We start from the raw sequence: 23,453 nt of genomic DNA on the forward strand, positions 1-23,453 counted from the left end.
ACTTGCGTAGCAAAAGACTGCTAGCTTAAATGCTACATAATGTCAATGTTTGCCAGAGTTTCTGTTGCGCACCAGATTGCTTAAATTTATGTTATTTCTGTCGATGTCCCTTTAGCGGCTCTGTACAAATGCAAACATTCCGAAGTAAAATGGCAAAAAGCAGGAGGAAGTATATAAGTTATGGAACAACTCCAACAGAAACGGATGTAATCCAATTCAATTAAAAACAAAAAAATCCAGAAGCTTGTGATTGGTCTCAAAAAGAAAGGGTCGAGCAAATGATTTCAACAACTTTTTATAAAAGAAGCTCAAGATAATCTGAATAAGGAAATTAAAATGTTTTTCCCACATTAAATGCATGGAAGACTTCAGAATATTTTGTCACACACTGCAATTGAAAGGTGTTTCCCAGGTATGGCTTCTTGTTTGCAATTCGAAATGTCCCTTGCAAGTGAATTTATTAGCACAACATTTGCAGACAAGTCTTTCCTCCAGTGTGTGTCTGCAAGTGTGACGCTAACTGTTGCCTACGACAAAATCTTCCCTCTCAAAATGAACAGGCAAAAGGTTTCTTTCCAGTTCGTGTTCTCGCGTGTGTTTGTTTAAAAATTCCTTCCGCGCGAATCTTTTACCACAAACTGTGCAGGGAAAAGGCTTCTCTCCAGTGTGTACAAGTAAGTGTCTTGTTAAGTGATGCTTCCAAGAAAATCTTTGTTTGCAAAGCGTGCAAGGAAAAGGCTTTTCTCCAGTGTGTGTACGCTTATGTATTCGTACATTATTCTTCCAAGAAAATCTTTTATCGCAAAATGTGCAGGCAAAGGGTTTTTCTCCAGTGTGTGTATGCTTGTGCATTTTTAAAGTATTCTCCTGGGAAAATCTTTTTTCGCAAAGCGTGCAGGCAAATGGCTTTTCTCCAGTGTGTGTTCTCATGTGTATTGTTAACAGTTGTTTCCGGCAAAATCTTTTACTGCAACAGGTGCAGGCAAAAGGCTTTTTTGCAGTGTGAGTACGTTCATGTATTCTTAATGTTTTCTCCTGAAAAAATCTTTTATCGCAAAGTTTGCAGGCAAATGGCTTTTCTCCAGTGTGTGTTCTCATGTGTATTGTTAACAGTTGTTTCCGGCAAATTTTTTTAATGCAACAGGTGCAGGCAAAAGGCTTTTTTGCAGTGTGTGTACGTTTATGTATTCTCAATGTTTTCTCCTGAAAAAATCTTTTATCGCAAAGCTTGCAGGCAAAGGGCTTTTCTCCAGTGTGCGTACGTGTGTGTCTTGTCAAGTTATACTTCTGAGAAAATCTTTTACCACAAAATGAGCAGGCGAAAGGTTTCCCACCCACACACTGTTTGATCACTCTTTTCAAAGATGACTTGTTTAAGGATTTCGAAGCATTTTGGCTTAAGTCTACATCCTCCTCATTAATGTCAGAGGAGTGTGATGTTATGTCATCGTCGTCCGAGAGTGGAGGTAAGAGGCCGTCCGGTTGCGATCGCTCTTCAACTTTTTGTGAGCTGTCGTTCGAAAGAGTCGATGCGCTGATCTCTTTGCTTGGACCTTCATCTTCTTCACTCTTCACACAAACAGTCATTGGACACTTAGTGATTTCATCTTCCTCTTCTTCTCCTTTCACGTATGGGATCTCTGGCTCCGCCTCCTGTTTGATGTACGGCATTGCCGAGTTCTTCTCCTGTATCACATGGGTGGGATCGTGCATTTCAGGGTGAAGATCTTCTGTGACGTCTACGGGAAACAGGATAAAAAAAAAAAAAATCACATGATTTGCCAACGTTCGTTTATTCCCTGCCAACCCTCCCACTTCAAATGGATTGGACATCAATGGCAGCCAAACACAGGTGTTTTTTAAATGGATTGTTACCTGTTCAGCTCAGCCTTATTTGGATTTTGGTCAACAGACCTAGAGCCTAGATTTTGAGCCTGAACCCCAACCCGACCCGACACGAATTTCCGGCCAGCGTTATTTAGTTGTGTAAATGCATTTATAATGATCATAAAAATATGTAGACTATTTAAACATTAAGAAAACTTGCATTTTTTTCTGCCAACTTGAAGAAATTAAAATAAATGTCTATTGCATTTTGCCAAGGAAATGACGTATGAACTATCCACCTGATAGAACAGCCACACAAATATAAAAGATAAAAATGTTTATGGAATATGCATCCTACAGTCTTGTTTAACTGGGAAAATTTGTTACAAAAGACAGGCTTTAAGCCACCACGCATCGCATCCCCGCAGTTCCTCCTCCTCCTGAGTCCTCACAAATAAAACGGGCTCGAGGCTACAAATAAAATGTACATTTTCGGGGGGGGGGGGGGGGGGTTCGGGCTCGGTCCTACAAATAAAATGTAAAATTTCAGGGGGGTTCGGGCTCGGGCATGCAAAATACAATTTTTAAAAATTGGGGTTTTTTCCAGGCTCGGGCCAGCAAGTTAAGTTAATTGCTCGGGCTCGGGCCAGGTCAGGCTTTAATACACGCGGGCCGGGTCAGGTCGGGTTGGATTTTTTAGGCCTGAACTAGGCTCTACTAGTGACACGATGGACTGCAGCTTTGCTTCACTTGAACATACTTAATCCTACCTTTGTAACAATAGTCATTTTTATTTAAAGTTGCTATAAAATGTGACAACTAGTGACTTTTGAATGATAGCACACCTTATTATTAACACAAATCTATACAAAAAAGCAGCGGCGCGGCAATTAGGGTGCAGAGGGTGCTGCAGCACCCCCTGTTGTAGGGAGAAAAAATGTTTTGGTGGATTATTTTCTTTTTTTCTCTGTGTGTTAAAAATACATTCATAAAATATTTAAACACTGGAGTATTGAACTTTGGGCATTAAATATATATGTAGAAAAAGTTTTTTTTTTAATAACATGGTCACCACCTAACAGCTTGCTTACCACCAAGTCATGTTGGATAAGGTGCTATTAGAACGGAAATGCTAACTATTGACAGACGTGGTGTTAACATGGTCTAAAAAAACAATTTAGCAATTTTTTTTTCTTTTAAAAAACAGCGAAATTCTTTAAAATTCGAGGTCAAAAATGAAGGTGGTTGTCCTTTGGTGTCTTCAAATAGGTAAGACATGCTTGCATTGTATCCATATTAAGAGTGTGACAATATCTCGATACAGCGATATATCGCGATATTTTGCAACCCGATCGGTTATCGATATGCTCCCGCCAAGTATCGATACTTTTATTTGACATATTGGCCATACAATGGAGTATGGATGCTGTAAACTGCTCAATGTTTGTTGAGCAATTCCTTGGCGGTCCACTAGGGGCGCTCAGCAGTGGTGGTGAAGGTAAAGTGCGCACAAGTCGCCTAGAGAAGAAGAGCGGACCCAAGTGGGTTGAAAAAAATAAAAAAAGGTTCGTGAGAACGGTGGAGGAAAAGTGACAAAAATATTGCTGAAAATCACACATGTGGACACACTTTGGATTTTACACCAATAATAAAGGAAATAAGGCGAACAAGGACTTTGCTGTATGCAAGAAATGTCTAATAAAATAAGGTTAACTGGCAGCTGGTGACTAATTAGACACCGGATTTCTATGGAGCATCAGTTGAGGTAAGAAAGTTTTGCAATGTACTAGTAATTAATATTTTAATTTACATGTATTATTTTGATGACATTTGGTGTTGAATAATACAAAATGAACCAGGACCCTAAACTGGATGAAAATGAATAGCGAACAAGCCTACATGAATTTACTGATTTATTTGATATTATTTGAGAGCCACTTTCCATATAGTTTACTACACAAACTATTATTACTGCCATTTTGATACAATAAGCTATAAAAACAGTTTGAATAGCTTCCAAGATATACAAGGTGACGTACATTATAATTAATGTAGCCTATATATTAAAGATAGGTAATTATCGCATTTTAAATTTCTATACATTCAATTCATATTGTTTTAATTCACTCAATACTTCCAACACACATACAAAATCAGGATTTCAACTCAAAAGCTATTAAGTAGCTAATATTTCTTTTATTTATTTTGTTGTTTTTAAGGTAAAGAAGGATGTAACTGACTGAGTCTGACATACAGTGCCTTGCAAAAGTATTCGGCCCCCTTGAATCTTGCAACCTTTCGCCACATTTCAGGCTTCAAACATAAAGATATGAAATTTAATTTTTTTTGTCAAGAATCAACAACAAGTGGGACACAATTGTGAAGTGGAACAACATTTATTGGATAATTTAAACTTTTTTAACAAATAAAAAACTGAATAGTGGGGCGTGCAATATTATTCGGCCCCTTTAGTTTCAGTGCAGCAAACTCACTCCAGAAGTTCAGTGAGGATCTCTGAATGATCCAATGTTGTCCTAAATGACCGATGATGATAAATAGAACCCACCTGTGTGTAATCAAGTCTCCGCATAAATGCACCTGCTCTGTGATAGTCTCAGGGTTCTGTTTAGAGTGCAGAGAGCATTATGAAAACCAAGGAACACACCAGGCAGGTCCGAGATACTGTTGTGGAGAAGTTTAAAGCCGGATTTGGATACAAAAAGATTTCCCAAGCTTTAAACATCTCAAGGAGCACTGTGCAAGCCATCATATTGAAATGGAAGGAGCATCAGACCACTGCAAATCTACCAAGACCCGGCCGTCCTTCCAAACTTTCTTCTCAAACAAGGAGAAAACTGATCAGAGATGCAGCCAAGAGGCCCATGATCACTCTGGATGAACTGCAGAGAGCTACAGCTGAGGTGGGAGAGTCTGTCCTTAGGACAACAATGTACACTGCACAAATCTGGCCTTTATGGAAGAGTGGCAAGAAGAAAGGCATTTCTCAAAGATATCCATAAAAAGTCTCGTTTAAAGTTTGCCACAAGCCACCTGGGAGACACACCAAACATGTGGAAGAAGGTGCTCTGGTCAGATGAAACCAAAATTGAACATTTTGGCCACAATGCAAAACGATATGTTTGGTGTAAAAGCAACACAGCTCATCACCCTGAACACACCATCCCCACTGTCAAACATGGTGGTGGCAGCATCATGGTTTGGGCCTGCTTTTCTTCAGCAGGGACAGGGAAGATGGTTAAAATTGACGGGAAGATGGATGCAGCCGAATACAGGAACATTCTGGAAGAAAACCTGTTGGTATCTGCACAAGACCTGAGACTGGGACGGAGATTTATCTTCCAACAGGACAATGATCCAAAAAATAAAGCCAAATCTACAATGGAATGGTTAAAAAATAAACGTATCCAGGTGTTAGAATGGCCAAGTCAAAGTCCAGACCTGAATCCAATGGAGAATCTGTGGAAAGAGCTGAAGACTGCTGTTCACAAACACTCTCCATCCAACCTCACTGAGCTCGAGCTGTTTTGCAAGGAAGAATGGGCAAGAATGTCAGTCTCTCGATGTGCAAAACTGATAGAAACATACCCCAAGCGACTTGCAGCTGTAATTGGAGCAAAAGGTGGCGCTACAAAGTATTAACGCAAGGGGGCCGAATAATATTGCACGCCCCACTTTTCAGTTTTTTATTTGTTAAAAATGTTTAAATATCCAATAAATTTTGTTCCACTTCATGAATGTGTCCCACTTGTTGTTGATTCTTGACAAAAAATTAAAATTTTATATCTTTATGTTTGAAGCCTGAAATGTGGCAAAAGGTTGCAAGGTTCAAGGGGGCCGAATACTTTTGCAAGGCACTGTATCAAATGCTGAAGCAGATGGTGGAAGTGCTCAAACCAATGCTTTTGACAACAAAGGTCATATACAAAGAAAAGACCCACCAATTTTATCATTGCCCAACTCCAAGCTCAACTGCCGACTGACACCTACAGCACTGTTAAATTTTTTTTCAAAAGATTCAAAACTTAAGAAATTAAGGGTGCCATTCATCATTTCTCCAAGAAATATCAGTGGTTGTGGTTTGTTTCCTCTATATGTGCAGGTACACAATTATCAGTAAATTATATTTCACAGCAATGTTGCACTGAAAAGGTGTCACTGTTTAATAAATGACTTAAACAGTATTTTTTTCTATTTTGAAATATATATATATTTTCGTTTTAACAGTTGTATCATACAAAATCATGTATCAAATTTCTGACCAATGTATTGATTTTTGCTGTATCGTGATATCGTGAGATAATCGTTATCGTGAGCCACACGCGAATCGTATCGTATCGTGAGGTGGCTTGAGGTTCCCACTCCTAATCCATATTATTGTTTGTTGTTGCTATGGAGCTGACGCCGTGCAGAGCGCTATTGGAATAGAGCAATTTAATTTAGTGTTGTGAAAAGAGTGTTAAACTAGGCTTATTGGACCTTGTTTTCAAATATGTCTAATATGTTTGTGACTGTGCCGTATAGATGCACTAATTTGCGTTATAATGCAGCGTATCACAAAAGTGAGTACACTCCTCACATTTCTGCAGATATTGAAGTATACCTTTTCATGGGACAAAACTGACGAAATGACACTTTGACACAATGAAAAGTAGCTTATATAATAAAGTTATTTTATTTTCCCCTCAAAACAACTCGAAATACAGACATTAATATCTAAACCCCTGGCAACAAAAGTGAGTACACCCCTTTGAAAAAAACGTACATCCCTGAATGTCCAAATTGACATCGACGCAATGAAAAGGAACGGCCAATCTTAAAGGGCATGCAATAAAACAAATACATAAAAGATAATACTCGAATATAGAAAATATTTTTATGTACCATCAAGAGATGAGCCTTCAGTCAGCGGTGCTTCCGTTGTCCGAGCGTCCTCTTTTTGTTGCCATTTGCGAAAAATTGGTAAGTCCCGTTCCAAGCGTCCTATAAGATTTAGACACGGCCTGCACATTCTTATCGATCTATTTACGTCTGGTGTCAACGCGAGACCCAAACCCTCAAGCCGTTTCACAATACGTGAGCTCCGTGAGGTATAAGCCTGTTCGAATATCAACACGGAGCCGCCAATAATACCATTTATCCTCAAGTATTTACCGCAACAACGACAGAAGTCATTGACAACAGTCTGTCTCGCGCTAGCCATGTTGAATAAACTTCTCCGCTCTTACTTCTTCTTCTTCTTTTTGTTTATTGGCAGTTTACCCCTCGTACCGTGGTGCATTACCGCCACCTACTGGGTTGACGACGACTTCCTCAACGTTTCTACTTCCGGTTCACGCTTCCGCAACTTCCGTCTACCCGAGTCGACTTGCAGTTCTAGTGTACTCTGCAAATCAAACGCGCTCCTTCAAAACATTCTCATCGGATAAGTAACGAAGTAAACGTTTAGTGGAGTAAAACATCTCAACTTCAAGCTTAGTGAATATCGTTTGGCTGTATATTTACGCTTCCCAGACTCATTTAGCTTAGCCTAAGTTTAGCTTAGCTTGCCTGCTAGCCAAGACACGGTACGTATTTCGTTGCTTGTGCGTGACGCAAGTTCCGATTTGTTTGTTTTTTGTTTTTGTTTTTTTATGTTTATTTTTCTTTGTCGGGGAGACGGAATCTTGGCCATAAATGAATATATTTAATTATAGACTTTTCTCGAGGCGGCTGAGAAAGTAGGACTAATTGTGTTCTACTTTCAGGACTAAGCCTTTTCAGTAGGGTTGGGAATCTCTGACATGAAGCCGATTCGAAATGTATCTAGATACCAGGGGTCGCGTTAACCGAATATTTTCCGTCGTTGACCGGTTTTTTAAAACGGTGACGGAAAAAAACCTGAAGTCCGTCATTTTGACAGGTTGCAATTCACACCCCAGACCACAGGGTGGCGAGTGAGCATATTAATTAGCTATTGTCTCTCTTAATGCATGACGCCGTTGGCTATTCTGTCAGAATATTGTAGCGTCACCGGGGTCTGGCGGCGGCACCGTGATTGACACATCAATGCGAGGTTCTTATTGGTGCACCCGGTGTGCCAGCGTGTCATCCATTTGGTGGACTAGATTGCCGCCTGTGTATAGACCCCAATCACATGACATCACAACTCCGCCCCCCTGACTGGAGCCGCCATGTTGTCCGTCTACTCATCGGATTTTAGCATTACCGTTACGTAAATTCCTCCTATTATGGCGTGTTTTTCTGCTCGTTAACATTAATAATCAAAATGGTGAAGGCGTATGTGGCGGATGTGAAGATAGACGGAGAGACTTGAAGTTCTACCGTATTCTGAGAGACCCGAAGAGGAGAGCGAGATGGACTGCTGTAATTCGACAAGAAATCTGGGCACCAAACGATCACCACAGACTATGTAGTAGTCATTTTATATCTGGTAAGATGCATTTAATATATATTTAGAAGATTTTGGGCTGACAACCACAATTAAGATCATTGTGTGACATTGGTGATTGGGGTCTATATAGTTGCCTCTTTTTCTTTGGGGCGGAGTTGTTGTTTTGTTGGTGTTGTTGGCGGTAAGCGGAGTAAAAAGAGGGAGAAAAATACCACGACTTCTGTGTCTAATTTTACGCCGCCAAGCAAGCGTTACAATATTAATTAAAAATGAATGAAAACTAAATACTATTGAATATGTCATCATTATCATTTTAAAAATTTCAGTGACAGGTAAAAATGGATTATGACCGGATTTTTATGACCCTGTCAGTCAAAATGACAGACAACGAAAATGTCTAGCGCAACCTCTGCTAGATACACAGGTTACGATTCGATTAAAAAACGATTCATTTTTAAAGTGCATGTGACACAAAAAAGCATGTTTATTTCATAATACACGCGGTACTTTATGCTCCTCAATGATATGGACCGCTTGGATGTGTGTGGAAGCGATCGCTATATTTATTTAGTTTTTTTAATGCCGCGCCATGAAAATGAGTGACTTCCGGCTTCGGTCTTGCATTGAGGAGGAGGGCGCTGTGACGTGTACGGTAGAAGGCGTCCTCTTCACTATACAGCGTACTGTTGTGTATGAGGACGAAGGATTCAGCTGATTTTGCGGATTAATACGTTTATTTTTCGCATCACGCCAGCCAAACGGCTGCAGAAAAATCATTCTGTATGAGGGAGAGGTGTATGCACCTTTTTGGAATTTCAAAAGGTTCCCATTCACCGCGGATATTGGCCAAAACAAGCCCGACTACTGTGGGACCATTGGACTTACGAGGAAGTGAGTAAAAAACTTGTTTAGTATTATGTCAAATATTAATACAGCTACTACAAACTAAACACTACAAACTTTCTTTAAATAAAGGACTACTTATGTTTGATCATTGATAAGCATGTAAAAAGCTTTCCTCATGCACATTAGCAGCACGTTAGCTGCACAACAACTGCAGCCACCCTCCTTCGGGGAACGAACTGTAAATTGCTCTCCGCCGGGCGGTTTGCCGATCCGCATAGACAACCGACAACCCAATCGTCATGTCAAATAATCCAGGCGAGTTATATGTGATTTTCCACTTCGAAGACTTTGAAACATCACTCGTTTCGGGTTAGCATGTCGGCTAGCTGTCACGCCTTTTGGTTTGTTTACATTCTCCAAAGCCGGGGAGGGGAAATGACATATGTCCGATTTAGGTGTCATAAAATATCGTTCGGGAGGTGCGACAGTAAAGGTGAAGTGGACAGTTTTGACAATTATGGAGTAATTTTGCCATGTCGTCCTGAATAAATGCATTTTTATTATTTCATATTCCATTTAGCACAAGACTGTTATTTGTCATGACCATGCCATTTATTTAGCAATTGGGGAAAATACTTGGATAAAAAGAATATCCTGTAAAAATATTGAAGTAAAGAGACAGAAACAATGATATTTTGCAGCTCTCTTCGTTGCGTTTTCCTCATTCTGAATAGTTCCCCCTCGAAGGGCTGACTGGTCCTTCTCAAGCCATTTATTTAGCTATTGGGGAAAAAATACTTGGATAAAAAGAATATCCTGTAAAAATATTGGAGTAGAGAGACTGAAACAATGACATTGTGCGGCTCTCTTCGTCGCGTTTTCCTCGTTCTGAATAATTCCCCCTCAATGGGCGGAATAGTAAAACCGATGAGCCCATCCACCTGACGTCATCCACCTGTTGGGGACGCTAAAGCCCTATAATGGTAGGCGTGGCTAACCGGCAGATTAAAAGACTAATTTCTCGTCATCTGCGCTTTGCTAAATTGTTGTATATTGTCGAATCGTCTCAAAATATGATTTTAATTCACATAATAATGCCATTTAAGACTTTTTTTTCTCCTGTCGTATGCTCTTTAAGGCCGAGCGATTCGATACGATTCGATAGTCTAAGAACGATACGGTTCAATACAGAGTGAAAACGATACGATAGTAAACATTTGCTGTGTGTGTTCGTACAGTATTTTAAACATATAAACAAAGATTAGAGATTAAACAACAAAATTTCATACCAATGTTATGTTTTATTTTTATATGAAAAAAAATAAAGCTTACTATATGACCGTCATTTTGTTGGATGGGATTGATAATAAAATAAAACTCCAGTGACAGACAACAATAAAGTGCAGTGATTTAATTACTGTATTTCCTGGTGTTTTGAACACAATAGGTAAGTAATTTAAGTGCAAACTTTCAACGTAGACATCTTACAAGCAAAAAATATTAATTATATGCAGCAGCTCTAGAAAAAAAGAATTAAACCTGCTAGTGTTTTCAGAAATAAATAATAAATTATGCTTTACCACTGGTATAACTGGGTGGAAAAACATGGCATTATTCTATAATCATTACTTTAATCTTATACACAGCAAAGTCACTTACTTCCACATTTTTTTTTATTCCTCATCACTGTCTATATCTTTTTTGAAGGGCAGATTTTTCTTGAGGAAGATCAACTGATCCACATGTTCATGTTGAAGTAGACAGCGTTTCGTGGAAACAACATGCCGCCCTTTCCACCATTGTAGTGGGTTATTTTTCAGGGTTAAAAACTCCCGATCTCTGTACCGCTTCACACTAGCTCTGTCCCATGCGAAAAGATCTGGCTGCCTTCGTCACTTCAAAGTCCGACTTTTGTTTTCCGGGGTGCGTTGAAAATCAATCGCTGCACGTCGCTGGCGTGGTGCGCAAACTGTCCATTGTTTTAGCATGAGTGAAGAAAACGCTACGGTGCATGCGTTACAGTGGGTTTGTTAGCTCTCTCGTTGTTATGACACGCCCGTGACGATCGCGTAATGACGGCGACTACTAGCGGTTCTGCCGAAATGAATGGGAAGTTGAGGCAACCACGACGGTGGTCACAATCTAAGTGCGCTGTGTGGTGAATGACACAAGCGCAGCATGTGAGGTAAAAGCTAAATTGTTATCATATTAGGCAATGCACTGAGCTCGGCATTAGAAGCCGATTTTTGAGCTCGCGATAGCCGAATTCTATCTCTACTATCGGTTCATTGAATATTTAATGGCTAATCACTGTCGAATGGTAACTTTACTATCAATACAGCTGTATCTCTCACCTGTTAAACCGGATATCTGGTCGTATCGGTTTATCGTTCTCAAGCTTACTTTTCAGTCACTCTCTTTTTTTGTATGGATTTGTGTCAAAAACATGGTGTGCTATGATTTCAAAGTCACTTGTTGTAGCATGTTATAGCACCTTGAAATAAAAATAACTATTACAACAAAGGTAGGATTAAGTCATGTTCAAGTGAAGCAAAGCTTCGGTACTAGTATTGTGTCACTAGGTTTGTTGACCAAAATCCAAATGAACAACTAGGAGTGGGAACCTCAGGGCACCTCACCATACGATACGATTCACGATACAAGGCTCACGATAACGATTATCTCACGATATCACGATACAGCGATTGTCGATATATTGGTCAGAAATTTGATACATGATATTCTACTATTCAACTGTTAAAACAAAAAAAAGATATTTCAAAACAGAAAAAAGTATTGTTTAAGCCATTTATTAAACCTTTTCTGTGCAACATTGCTGTAAAATATAAATCTACTGAAAATAGTGTACCTGCACATTAGAGCAGGGCGGTAAACCGAAAATTTAACGCTACCGAAATTCTTCACGATGACCGACGTAATTTTGACCATGTCGGTAAATTCGGTAATTTGATAAAAAAAGAAAATATAGTCGTTTCATCCCGCTTTGACTCTGTGTTGTTCGGCTATGTCCATTCCCCTTTAAGAAAGCAGTCAGTGCGCTTACGTATGGAGTCACGTGGTTTTCAGGAAGCCAAACAAACAAAAGTCCGGTAGGCTAACGCTAGCGCCTAACGCCACAAGCAAACGTGATGGAGCCGGGCTTAAGGGAGCTTCGCCAAACTTTCACCCTACATTAAGTAAACTCTTGGCGGGTTCCAGACGGGCTTTCACCCACTGTCCTCCCTGGTTCTCACGATTTCAGGAGAGGATGCTTTCAGTGCTTTCTTCTGGTAGCCAAGCCACAGGCTAACGGTACAAATGAACGTGATGGAGTCAGATAGCGGCTCTAACCTTGTCGAAACGGCTGAAAATTAATGAGTGGACTGGGCACAGACTTCATCTAGCAATCATTATGTCGCGTTATTTGGTATCTCTGTGTGATTTCTCTGAAAGCTTTCATGATGGTAAAACACTCAGCATAAAGTATAATCCAACAGTGAAGCCTATGTATAATATGACAGTTTAATGGCCACAGCTATTTTTCTGTATGTGTTTGCTTTATTCTGCCATCATAAAATCTTTAATGTTTCATTGGCATCAGAGCAATACAGAGCAATAAAATCTGGTTGTGTCTGTGGGGGGGGTGTATGTATTAAAAATGTTCTGGGAAAAAAATCCTGAAACCTTGACGTAAACACTTGTGTTGAATAATTATGTCACAGCAGCCATTACCAATAAGTGTCTGAAGTGTACTGTTAAAGCTGCAAGTCATTTGTGTTAGAATGACATGTTTGCACAGTCGTCATATTGATTTTTATAACGTTGTACATTTTTCAAGTTAAACAAGTTGTGATAAATGTTCACACTAGAATTCTTATTGTTTACAAGATTTTTTTTTATACTTAATGTTTAGACTGCATGTGAATTTGTTAAATTGAAAGCTGGTAAATAAATTTAACGAGAAACCGTTAATTTGTTTTCCATGCATTGATTCAAATTTTCAAATTATATAACAGTCTGCTTGGGCGAATTTATCGTTATCGAGTTAAATCTGCTCAATTTACCATGATGCGTACTTGTGGCCATATCGCCCAGCCCTACTGCACATATAGAAGAAACAAACCACAACCACTGATCTCTCTTGGAGAGATCAAGATGAATGGTGTATTCAAACTTTAAGTTTTAAATCTTTAAAAAAACAAAATTTAACAGTGCTGTAGGTAGACATGTGCCGGTTACCGGTTTCACGGTTTACCGTGGTGTGAAAACGTCGCGGTTTCAAAACCACTAAAATGTTCCGTCATACCTTAGTACGGTATTCGCTATTTTTCACGTGCCAAAATGCAGCCGAAGTGGCTTGGTGCGGCACCGCTCACCCCTTCCCGTTTGTTGCCGTGAGTGTCACTAAACAGCCAGCAAACCCAAAAACAAATCCTCCAAACACAAGGCGTAGTTTTCTTCAATTTATTGAGCTCTCAAATCGTGGTGAAATATACAAATAAATACATTTAAAACGCTGTACAATTGTATTTTTCCACGTGTGATTAGGTTCAACAGGATAGCAGTAGCTCCATTAAAAAGTTCGCCAAAAACAAAACACACATTTTCCTTTCAAATTCAATATACAAACTAACCAAAACTTACAAAGACGAATGTTAGCCTAGGCTAAACTGGGAGAGGAGCTTCTTTTATGTCTCACAGCCGCTGAGTGAGAGAAAAGCTTGAATGCAGGGGGGAAAGAAAAAGAATCGCGTCAAAGATCGCTAATTGAGGAGGAGGTCTCACTCCTCACTTTAAAAAAAAAATTTTTTTTTTAGATGAAACCTTTCCTCAACAATATTTTCATTTTAACTAATTTATAAAACTAACTTATACATTTTTAATTAACTTATTAACTTATGAATTCTTTGTTCTTTTTAACACAAAGGCATGGCATCATGTAGACTAGAGTTGACACGGTGGCTGAAAATGGCGAAACTTCACTTGAGCTCCCCCCCCCCTCAAAAAAAAGTCATACAGTATTTATTTATAATTTTATTTAGAAGTGTTTTTACTTTTTATAGCAATTATTTTGTTCTTACTCTAATATTGAGCAACTTGAGCTGTGGCTGTGGGTATAGTCTAGGTTCTATTTATTTTAATTTTATATAATATTTGTTATTTTTTGTTAATTTATTTATTTTCACATTATATTCATGTTCCAATTTGCAAATATGTTTAGAAAAAATCCTGTTCAATTGATTTTTTTTTTTTTTAACCCATACATCTCAAAATTTTGGAGCTATAATTGCAATACCGTGAAACCGCGGTATTTTTGCTCACGGTTATCGTACCGTGAAAATCTCATACCGGCACATGCCTAGCTGTAGGTGTCAGTAAGCAGTTGAGCTTGGAGTGGGACAATGATAAAATTGGTGGGTCTTTTCTTCGTATTGACCTTTGTTGCCAAAAGCATTGGTTTGAGCACTTCCACCATCTGCTTCAGCATTTGAGATGTCTGACTCAGTCAGTCACATTCTTCCTCACTTTAAAAACAAAATAAAACAAAAAATATTAGCTGCTTAATAGCTTTTAAGTTGAAATCCTCATTTTTTGTGTGTTGTACATATTGAGTGAATTAAAAAATATGAATTGAATGTATAGAAATTAAAAAAGCAATAATTACCTATTTTTAATATATAGGCTACGTTAATTATCATGCACATCACCTTATATCTTGGAAGCTATTCAAACCATTTTTATAGCTTATTGTATCAAAATGGCAATAATAACAGTTTGTGTAGTTTGTGTCACAACATAAGAATGATTGGATGTCAACTCTGGCAAATCACATGATTTTTTTTCATTCTGTGTCCCACAGACATCACAGTGCTAGAGCTTCCCCCAGAGAAGCACAATACCCCACGTGTTATACAGAAAGAGGAGTCGGAGATGTCGTATATCAAACAGGAGGCGGCGCCAGAGATCCCCAGCATTAAAGAAGAAGAACTGGAAAATGAAATCACCACGTTTCCAGTAACTGTCGGTGTGAAGAGTGAAGAAGATGACGGTCCAAGCGAAGAGAGCGGAGCAGAAAAACCTGCGAGTGACAGCTCATTTCAACACCTGACAACAAAAGTTGCGGGACGATCACAACCGGACGGCCTATTAGCGCCGCTCTCGGACATAACGTCAAACTCTTCTGACTTAAACACTGATGAGGAGGATGTCGACTATGACCAAAAGTGTTCAAAGTCTTTAAACTTAAACACTGATGAGGAGGATGTCGACTATGACCAAAAGTGTTCAAAGTCTTTAAAAGAGACATCATTGAAAAGAGAAACAAAAGAATGCGCTGGTGAGAAACCTTTCGCCTGCTCATACTGCGATAAAAGATTTTCAAAAAAGAGACAGTTGTCAAGACACACAAGAAGACATAGGGGAGAAAAGCCCTTTGTCTGCACATTGTGTGATAAAAGATTCATTTTCAAGCCTGATTTAAGGAGGCACGCAAGAACACACACTGGAGAGAAACCTTTTGCCTGCGCACATTGCGAAAAAAGATTTTCCCAGAAGATTCATTTAATCAGACATAAATGTACACGCACTGGAGAAAAGTCCTTAGCCTGCTCACATTGCGATAAAATCTTTACTAAGAAGAAACTGTTAACAAAACATACAAGAATACACAACAAGCCTTTTCTCTGCACATTTTGTGGTAAAAGATTCACTTTTGAGATTTATTTAACGATGCACACAAGAACACACAGTGGAGAGAAACCTTTTGCCTGCGCACATTGCGATAAATCATTTGCACAGAAGATTCATTTAAATAGACACGAACGTACACACACTGGAGAAAAGCCATTTCCCTGCACTCTTTGCGAAAAAAGATTTTCTTGCAAGCATCACTTAATAAGACACTCAGTTACACACACTGGAGAGAAACCTTTTGCCTGCGCTCATTGCAACAAAAGATTCACCCAGAAGGGAGTGTTAAACGATCACATAAAAACACATACTGGAGACGAGCCTTTTTTCTGCTCAGTTTGTGGTAAAAGGTTCCCTCACAAGAAAGATTTAGAATTGCACACAAGGAGCCACACTGGGGAGAAACCGTTTTCCTGCGCGTTGTGTGGTAAAACCTTCTCCTTAAAGGGAAACCTAACAAAACACACACAAAAACAACATTGCTAAGAGACTTTGTGTCTGCACATTTTGTGGGAAAATATTCGCTCGGAAAGAAAATGTAGTATTTCACACAATAAGCCACACTTGTGAAAACCCTTTCATTTGCAGTGTGACAATATGTTTTGAATTCAGCCATGCATTTACTGTAGAGGAGTTCAAAAAAATTTATTATTACATGCATCGCGATTCGACACGTGACAATTCGATTATGATTCATAAAGGTTCAAAAACGATGATTTTTCCCTCATAACTTTATGACAGCCGCTTGTAGCGGAACAAAATTCAAGACACTTCTGCCACCCGGACACCGTTAACGGACGCACGCACATTGTGATGGATGCTCCCATTTACTGGGAGAGAGATTTACTCCTTTTTAAAAGACTGGAAAATAAATTTGTGTATGAGACAGGCAGGCACGCGGCGATCGCGCTTTTGTACGCAAGTTATTTTTTAAGAGCGAGAAGAGAAGATAGTTCGTCGCTCCTAGTCTTTCAGATGTCCAGCAGTAGTTATAAGGCATTTCAATGGCGTACCGCACGCATGCTATTTTTAGACCGTGACGTCGCATCGTAAAGCGGAAGTAGAGTAGAAGTGGGACATTTTAGACCCGCTCTTGCAAAGAAGCAATGGAAAATCTGCTACTTTTCTCCGGTAATCTTTCAAAAACGAGCATGCTGATCACACATTGCTTTTTTGGAACTTGTAGAAACGACTCTAGACATGACGACATATGAAGGATGTTTTCTTCATACGGTTCCCGAAACTAAAAACTCGGAGGAGAAAATGTGAAAACAATCAACTTGCGCGGACTTTTAACGCCAGCTCGGCAGTAAACATTTCGTTGGGTTGGCATTGTCTTTCAGAGGACAAAGAGGTAAGCCATTTTGATATTTTTTACATTTTTTGGCGTGACGTGCCGGGTGCTGCTTCTGTCTGACATCTGACAATGAATGACCTAAGAAGAAGTAAAATGGTATCTCACTGCCACTGTTACATTTTCTGTTGTAAAAAAAAAACAACTTTAGTAAGGGGGAAGTGTAAATAAGTTCTAGAATTAAGATTTGTTAACAATGGAAAAAATTACAAGTGTTAGTTGGCTGTCACCGAGTAGCATTTGCGATCGCTACACAAAGCTAACTAAATTACCCCCAAGAACGGTAAGAGACGTAGGACAACCAGAGGATATATAAGAGAGAAAGGGCTGATGGTAAAGGATAGCTTGTTGAAACAGGAAAATGTCATTGTCAGTCGCGTCGATAAAAAAGCGAAGACTATGCTTGGGTCGGCTCGTTCTTTTCGTCTTTTTCAGCCTTCGACACTCAAGCCGTCTCTTTAACTGAACATTTTTATGTTCTTCCCCATCTTTGCCAGTGAATTTGGCACTAGGCACGTCATTTTCGGAGAGAATTGGTAGGTTGTGCTCTTTAAACATCTCCTTCGTACACGATTTCCATTCATTTCCTATTAGGGACAACCGGTGGCTTGTCCCTACTTAGCAACAGTAGATAATGTCATGAATATTAATGAACGGAAGTGACGTGTTGCTTGCGGTATGCCATTGAAAAATGTCCTGAGTGTGTTGCTAAGACCCGTGTGCCTCTATAAGAGGTGAGTACACAAACCTTCTTGTACTGCTTAGCATTTATTGTTGTTTTTGAGATGTTAATAGTTAGCACTGAGCGCTAAGCTAATTCGCTAACATGTATTTCATATGCAGAATGTGTAAAATCATGATTAACTACAGCAGTAACACTACAAACGTGTAATAGTACAGAATTCTGTGAAAATAAAGTATATTGGTAAAAAGAAGTCTTATTTCTAAAGACACTTTGTTTCCGGAAAGTGTAGAATTCATTCCACCAGTGTAAATTTTATTGTATTGTTGAGAGAATTAAGTACTCCCTTTAAAATGGTTAATGTTTTTGCACTTTCTTGTAAAAAAGAGGGAAAAAAACGCAGTTTAAGGGCAGCTTTTGTTGTATGGGCATGTTTCCATCTTTCCTGTTGAATCATTAGGATATTTTAAATAAATAATGGACACAAATTTGTTTGGCTACTTTATTAATTACCGTATTGGCCCGAATATAAGACGGTGTTTTTTGCATTGAAATGACACTGAAAAAGAGGGGGTCGTCTTATATTCGCGGTCTAGACATTATACCCATTAACAACGCTAGATGGCGCCAGATATCATTGAAGCGATGTTCTGTCATGACAGATCTCAGCTACTCTCCCCTTTCATGACGCTAGATGGCGCCAGATACCATTGAAGCGATGTTCTGTCATGACAGATCTCAGCTACTCCTTTTAGTTCAACCAGTTTGCATTATTTTATTGCAATGTTTTTCCTTATTCAGATTTGTTTCAAGACGACAGTTACAGTTCGACTTCACTTTGATGGTTAATGCGGTTATTTCAATTTTGTTGTTTTATCACAATAGATTTGTTTATTTACATTTCAAAAACCAGAAGCCATTCATTTACGAATGTGAGATTTGAATGAGGCAAAATAACATGCTTTTTCTCTCAAACATATTGTTATAATTATTTGTTTCAAATGTACTGTAATTATTTTCTGTATTAAAATTAATTTGGTGTTCAAAAAGTCTTTTTTCAAACTTGAGTCTTGAAAAAGAGGGGGTCGTCTTATAATCAGGGCCGTCTTATATTCGGGCCAATACGGTACTAATGCACGATGCATCAATCGATAATAGTGATAACCGTAATCATCTTTCAAAAATTGAATTGTTGGACCCTGAATCGGAATCGAATCGAATTGTAGAGGTGCCTAAGATGGCACAGCCCTAATTTACAGTGGAAAAAGCATTTGAACTACCCTTGAGCCACTTTTGAAAGCATTTTGAAATGATTTTTCAGGTCCTGTTTTTTTGTTTTTTGACCAATGCAGTATTCTTGATTTCATACCTTTTATTTGAATGAATTGGGCTACTTTGAAGTTGTTCCATAACTTGTAACTAGGCACATGCCTGTATGAAATTCTGATGCTATGATAACCTTCAGCAAAAATATCATGGTTTCACAGTATCACGGTATTGCAATTACAGCTCATAAATGTGTTATTTTGACATGTCTGGGTGATTTTGGATTATCTTCCATTAAATGCACATGTGTATGACTCCTATGCTGTTTACCTTATACACACACTCTCTCAACACAGTCCCCAGAGACAGAAATAACACCACAGGCCCTATTATGATAATGTTATTTTTAACATGTTTACAATGGCGGAAGACCTAAACAAAAGTAGGCTAATGCTAAAGAGGAAACATCTTGGCACGCTAATTAGCCACGTTATGTGCCACCTTAACAAGCTTACACAACAGTATGTTTTACCACCGCTAGACAAACTAAACATGCTGGAGTTAACTTTTAGCTGGTGGGAAACGTTCATGATATCATTACTAACTTTTAATTTTGTAAAAATGCAAAATCATATTTGAGGTATTGCCATCTCGGCAGCCACCCTCCGCAAACATGTTCTCCATGTTGGTTGGCCCTCCTCTAAGCTGTGGCCATCTGTAACTTTTCTGTAGCTGAAGTATTTACATACCAGTGACTTTGTTTTCTTCAGTGGGGGGGGGGGGTTGTAGGTGTTTCGCCTCCTTCAGTGCTCCTTCATGTAGCACAGCTGACTCACACCTGACACTGAGCAGCATTCGGAGGGGCAGGGGTTAGCCCTGCAGCTGCTAGCGAAGGATTTCTCATACCGTAGGGACGGTGTTACGGAAAATTTTTGTGGTTTTGAAACCTTGACATTTTCATACCATGGTATACCTTGAAACCACAACTGGCACGTTTACTTGTCACGTTTGCTATTGCAGTATACTGTTTTTGCTGTTTTATTTATGAATGTTCTTACTTCAAATACAGGTAGTCCCCGGGTTACGACAGACCTAACTTACGTGATTTCGACTTTACGACGGCTGAGTCCTGTCGTTTTTTTTTTTTAATGTCGACTTTTGTTTGCGAGCACATGTATAGACGCACTCACCACACGCAGAGCAGCAGAAGAATGACAGAGGTGAAAGCCTGCGCACACATTTGTTGCTTGTGAAGCATCTAGAGGGGGCGGCTGAATAGACCCTACCCACGTGACGTCACAACTCCTTCCTCCTGACTGGTGCCGCCCAATTGTCCGTCAACACATCATGTTTGCCTGTTACGGCTACGTTCATTCCTCCTATTTACGACGTGTTTTTCTGCTCATTAACATTAATAATCAAAATGGTGAAGGCGTGTGTGGCGGTCGGTTGCAATAACAGAGAAGATAGACGGAGAAGACTGAGAGACTTGAAGTTCTACCGGATTCCGAGAGACCCGGAGAGAAGAGAGCGAGATGGGCTGCTGCAATTCGACGAGAAAACTGGGCTCCAAACGATTACCACAGATTCTGTAGTAGTCATTTTATATCTGGTAAGATGCATTTAATATATATTTAGAGGGTTTTGGGCTGACAACCACAATTAAGATCATTGCTAGGCTAATCGCCGACAACATACACGTATGTATGTAGTGAGAGTGCTATCGCTAAACCATATAAACATTAAAAGCCCTAACTCCATTGACAAACGACATGAAATACATTAGACTTGACAGTGGATGTTAGCAATAACAAAAGATTTTGAATTGAAAATTTCGTAACTCACCTTTCCAAGCACAAGATAGATTCCTGCCGAATTTTCGTGGACGAGGACCTGTTTCAACCAACCAGCAACGAAGTATTTATAAGCCTCCAAGCTCTTAAAGTTTTTCAAACTTTCGTGAGAATAAGCTGATTTTGTGTGGACAAGATAGTTGTACATATCAGGGTAGCTAGCAGATGTCAGGCAAATACGGCGGAGACAGCGGGTCGAAAAACATCGATTTAGGCATCAAATATGGATCTGGCGACTGTATAGAACGAAGCTTTTCCACATAACGCCTTTTATGCAACACATCCAGTGAGTTTACGGCATCAGAAAGCACCGGGTCTTCCATGAAATGCATTATAAATTGCTCGATCAATTGAGACCATTGATAATACAGACACAAAATGACGGACAAGGGGGCGGAACCATACAGCCAGCACGTGATTTTGTGACGTCGGTGGGTAGGGTCTATAAAACCCCTCTTGTACTGTTCATTGAGCTTTTTCAATTGTGGTCGAATATTTGGGGCGAGTTTATGTGATTGTTTTTGAAGATGTGCGAACGCTAACTGATGAATGCTAATCGTTTGTTATTGCTGTATCAGCAGCTATTTGTAAATAAAAAAATGTAATTGCTGTTACTGAAAATGAGTGATTTAATTTCATTTTATTTTAGTTTCATTCTGCAAGTGACATGGGCAGCTGAATAAAGTCGGCAAAACACATAGACGTCTGACATCATTTCAGAGCTTAGCTCACTGTCTAGCTAGGACTTAGCTCCAACATCTTGGCTTGGACAGTACAATGACGTATTGTACATGGTTTTGGATAGTTTTTTTTTTTTTATAGGGTGTTTTGGGGTATTTTAAGGGCTAATTCCGATTTACGTGGAATTCCGTGTTTGATCACCAGTTTAGGAACGTTCGTAAATCGGGGAACTACCTGTACTTTGATGCTGCCCTTTCATTTGTTGTTTTTGAATTTCAAACATTATTTCAATAGTTTCAGGGAAGATGACTTCATTACTCTTGTGCATTCTATTATTTTTCAATCTGCTTTATGATAGAATTAATGAGTTTTTCATTATTATTGCTATTAAATATTTTTGTACATTATTGACTGACTTGTTTTACTTCCTCTAATGTTATTTTTTTAAAAGCTGTTTTCTATTGCATAATTATAGGTTGTATATATTAGCGATCAACCGATATGGGTTTTTCAGGACCGATACCCATGATTAGTAGTTAGAGGGGCCGATAACTGATTTTTGGAGTCGATAATCATTTGCAGTCAAAGTGTAAAATTGGCGTTAAAAAAATTGAATAATGCCAACTTTGAACTTCATTGAAATGCTTAAAGCATACTTATTAAAGCGCACAAATAGAAAATACTAGCTGCAAAGTCCCTAGACTGAGAAACATCTCTTATAAAGTTAAATATATGGTTAGATAAATAGCTATCTGAAAATTTCCACAGAAATGAAAGCCCTGATGACCTCGACTAATTAACCTTGAGCGAGATACTTCACCCCGAGGTCGATACCGATATATGTCAAATTTCAAAATATGGGTTAATGTAAATATGTAATGTACTGATATTAGGTAAATATGTGTTCTAAATACAAAAAAAAAATTGGAACGATAAGGTCTCATTATGGCTTGTGGAAAAACAGCTAAACTAAGCTTAAGAAACTTCAAAATGAACCGCAAGCAAGTTAATCTGCTCACTAAAGATGAACTAATTTTGTTTTTTAGTCCATGGGGCGTTCAGTAAATAGTCATTCGGAAAGAATTGAATCCTTAAATGAGTTCATTGTAAGTTAGCTAATGGAAGACGTACAGCGGAAGCAATACCGCAAGTTGGATGAAGACCCAACTTTCAATGTATAGCCTACATTTACAAAGTTCTGACCCTTCAAAATAAAGGTTTTGATATTGACGTCTCATTAGATACAGTGATCCCTCGTTTTTCGCGGTTAATGGGAAACGCAACCACCTACCATTGCACGAAAATTGAACATCCGTGAAGTATATGCGGAGCTAATTTACATTAAAAAACTTTTGTGGTGTGTGTTCAAACATGTATTTTTTTGTTTTTGTTTTAAGATTTCACAAAATTGAAGAGATTCATATATGACATATTTTCCCCCAAAGTATAATTTAAAAAAATGTTTTTTAAGCACTCCAAAAGTAATTATGATATAAATGAGAAATACCGTAATTTTCGCACTGTAAGGCGCACCTGACTATTAGCCGCTACCCACCAAATTTGACACGAAAAACGGCATTTGTTCATAGATAAACCGCACTGGACTATAAATCGCCGCTGTCCTCCCTGTTTTATGGGATATTTACACCAAATGATATTAACTGGTAACGCTTTATTTGACAGTGGCATCGTACCACTGTCATAAGACCAAATGAACCACCATCATTGCTTCAAGAAGCTTCATTTGGCCCTCACTGCTCCCTTGGGGGAGACAGTCAACCTCTGCTGCCACCTGCTGTCAACACTGATGTGGTCCAAAATGTCTCCTAGCATGCATTGCAG

At 39.0% G+C, this 23,453-nt stretch overlaps 2 protein-coding genes across 4 annotated transcripts; one reads left to right on the forward strand and one right to left on the reverse strand.

Moving 5' to 3' along the window:
* Positions 1-352: 352 nt before the first annotated feature.
* Positions 353-7,034, reverse strand: LOC130923822 (zinc finger protein 501-like). Its single transcript, XM_057849841.1, has 2 exons — positions 6,730-7,034; positions 353-1,739 (listed from the first exon to the last, which is right to left on the reverse strand). Exons 1-2 carry the CDS (start codon positions 6,854-6,856, stop codon positions 517-519), a joined length of 1,350 nt encoding a protein of 449 aa, XP_057705824.1. The 5' UTR covers positions 6,857-7,034; the 3' UTR covers positions 353-516.
* Positions 7,035-7,198: 164 nt separating this feature from the next.
* Positions 7,199-18,197, forward strand: LOC130928105 (gastrula zinc finger protein XlCGF52.1-like). 3 transcript variants are annotated; one of them, XM_057854330.1, is made up of 3 exons: positions 7,199-7,412; positions 8,123-9,130; positions 14,946-18,197. In XM_057854330.1, exons 2-3 carry the CDS (start codon positions 9,022-9,024, stop codon positions 16,259-16,261), a joined length of 1,425 nt encoding a protein of 474 aa, XP_057710313.1. In that variant the 5' UTR covers positions 7,199-7,412; positions 8,123-9,021; the 3' UTR covers positions 16,262-18,197. The 3 variants fall into 3 exon arrangements, with proteins under 3 accessions (XP_057710313.1, XP_057710319.1, XP_057710328.1); XM_057854336.1 differs by having other exon boundaries at positions 7,199-8,278; XM_057854345.1 differs by lacking the exon at positions 8,123-9,130.
* Positions 18,198-23,453: the final 5,256 nt, after the last annotated feature.

Source organism: Corythoichthys intestinalis, chromosome 1 (genome assembly GCF_030265065.1).
Source record: "Corythoichthys intestinalis isolate RoL2023-P3 chromosome 1, ASM3026506v1, whole genome shotgun sequence".
In the NCBI taxonomy this organism is placed as follows: domain Eukaryota; kingdom Metazoa; phylum Chordata; class Actinopteri; order Syngnathiformes; family Syngnathidae; genus Corythoichthys; species Corythoichthys intestinalis.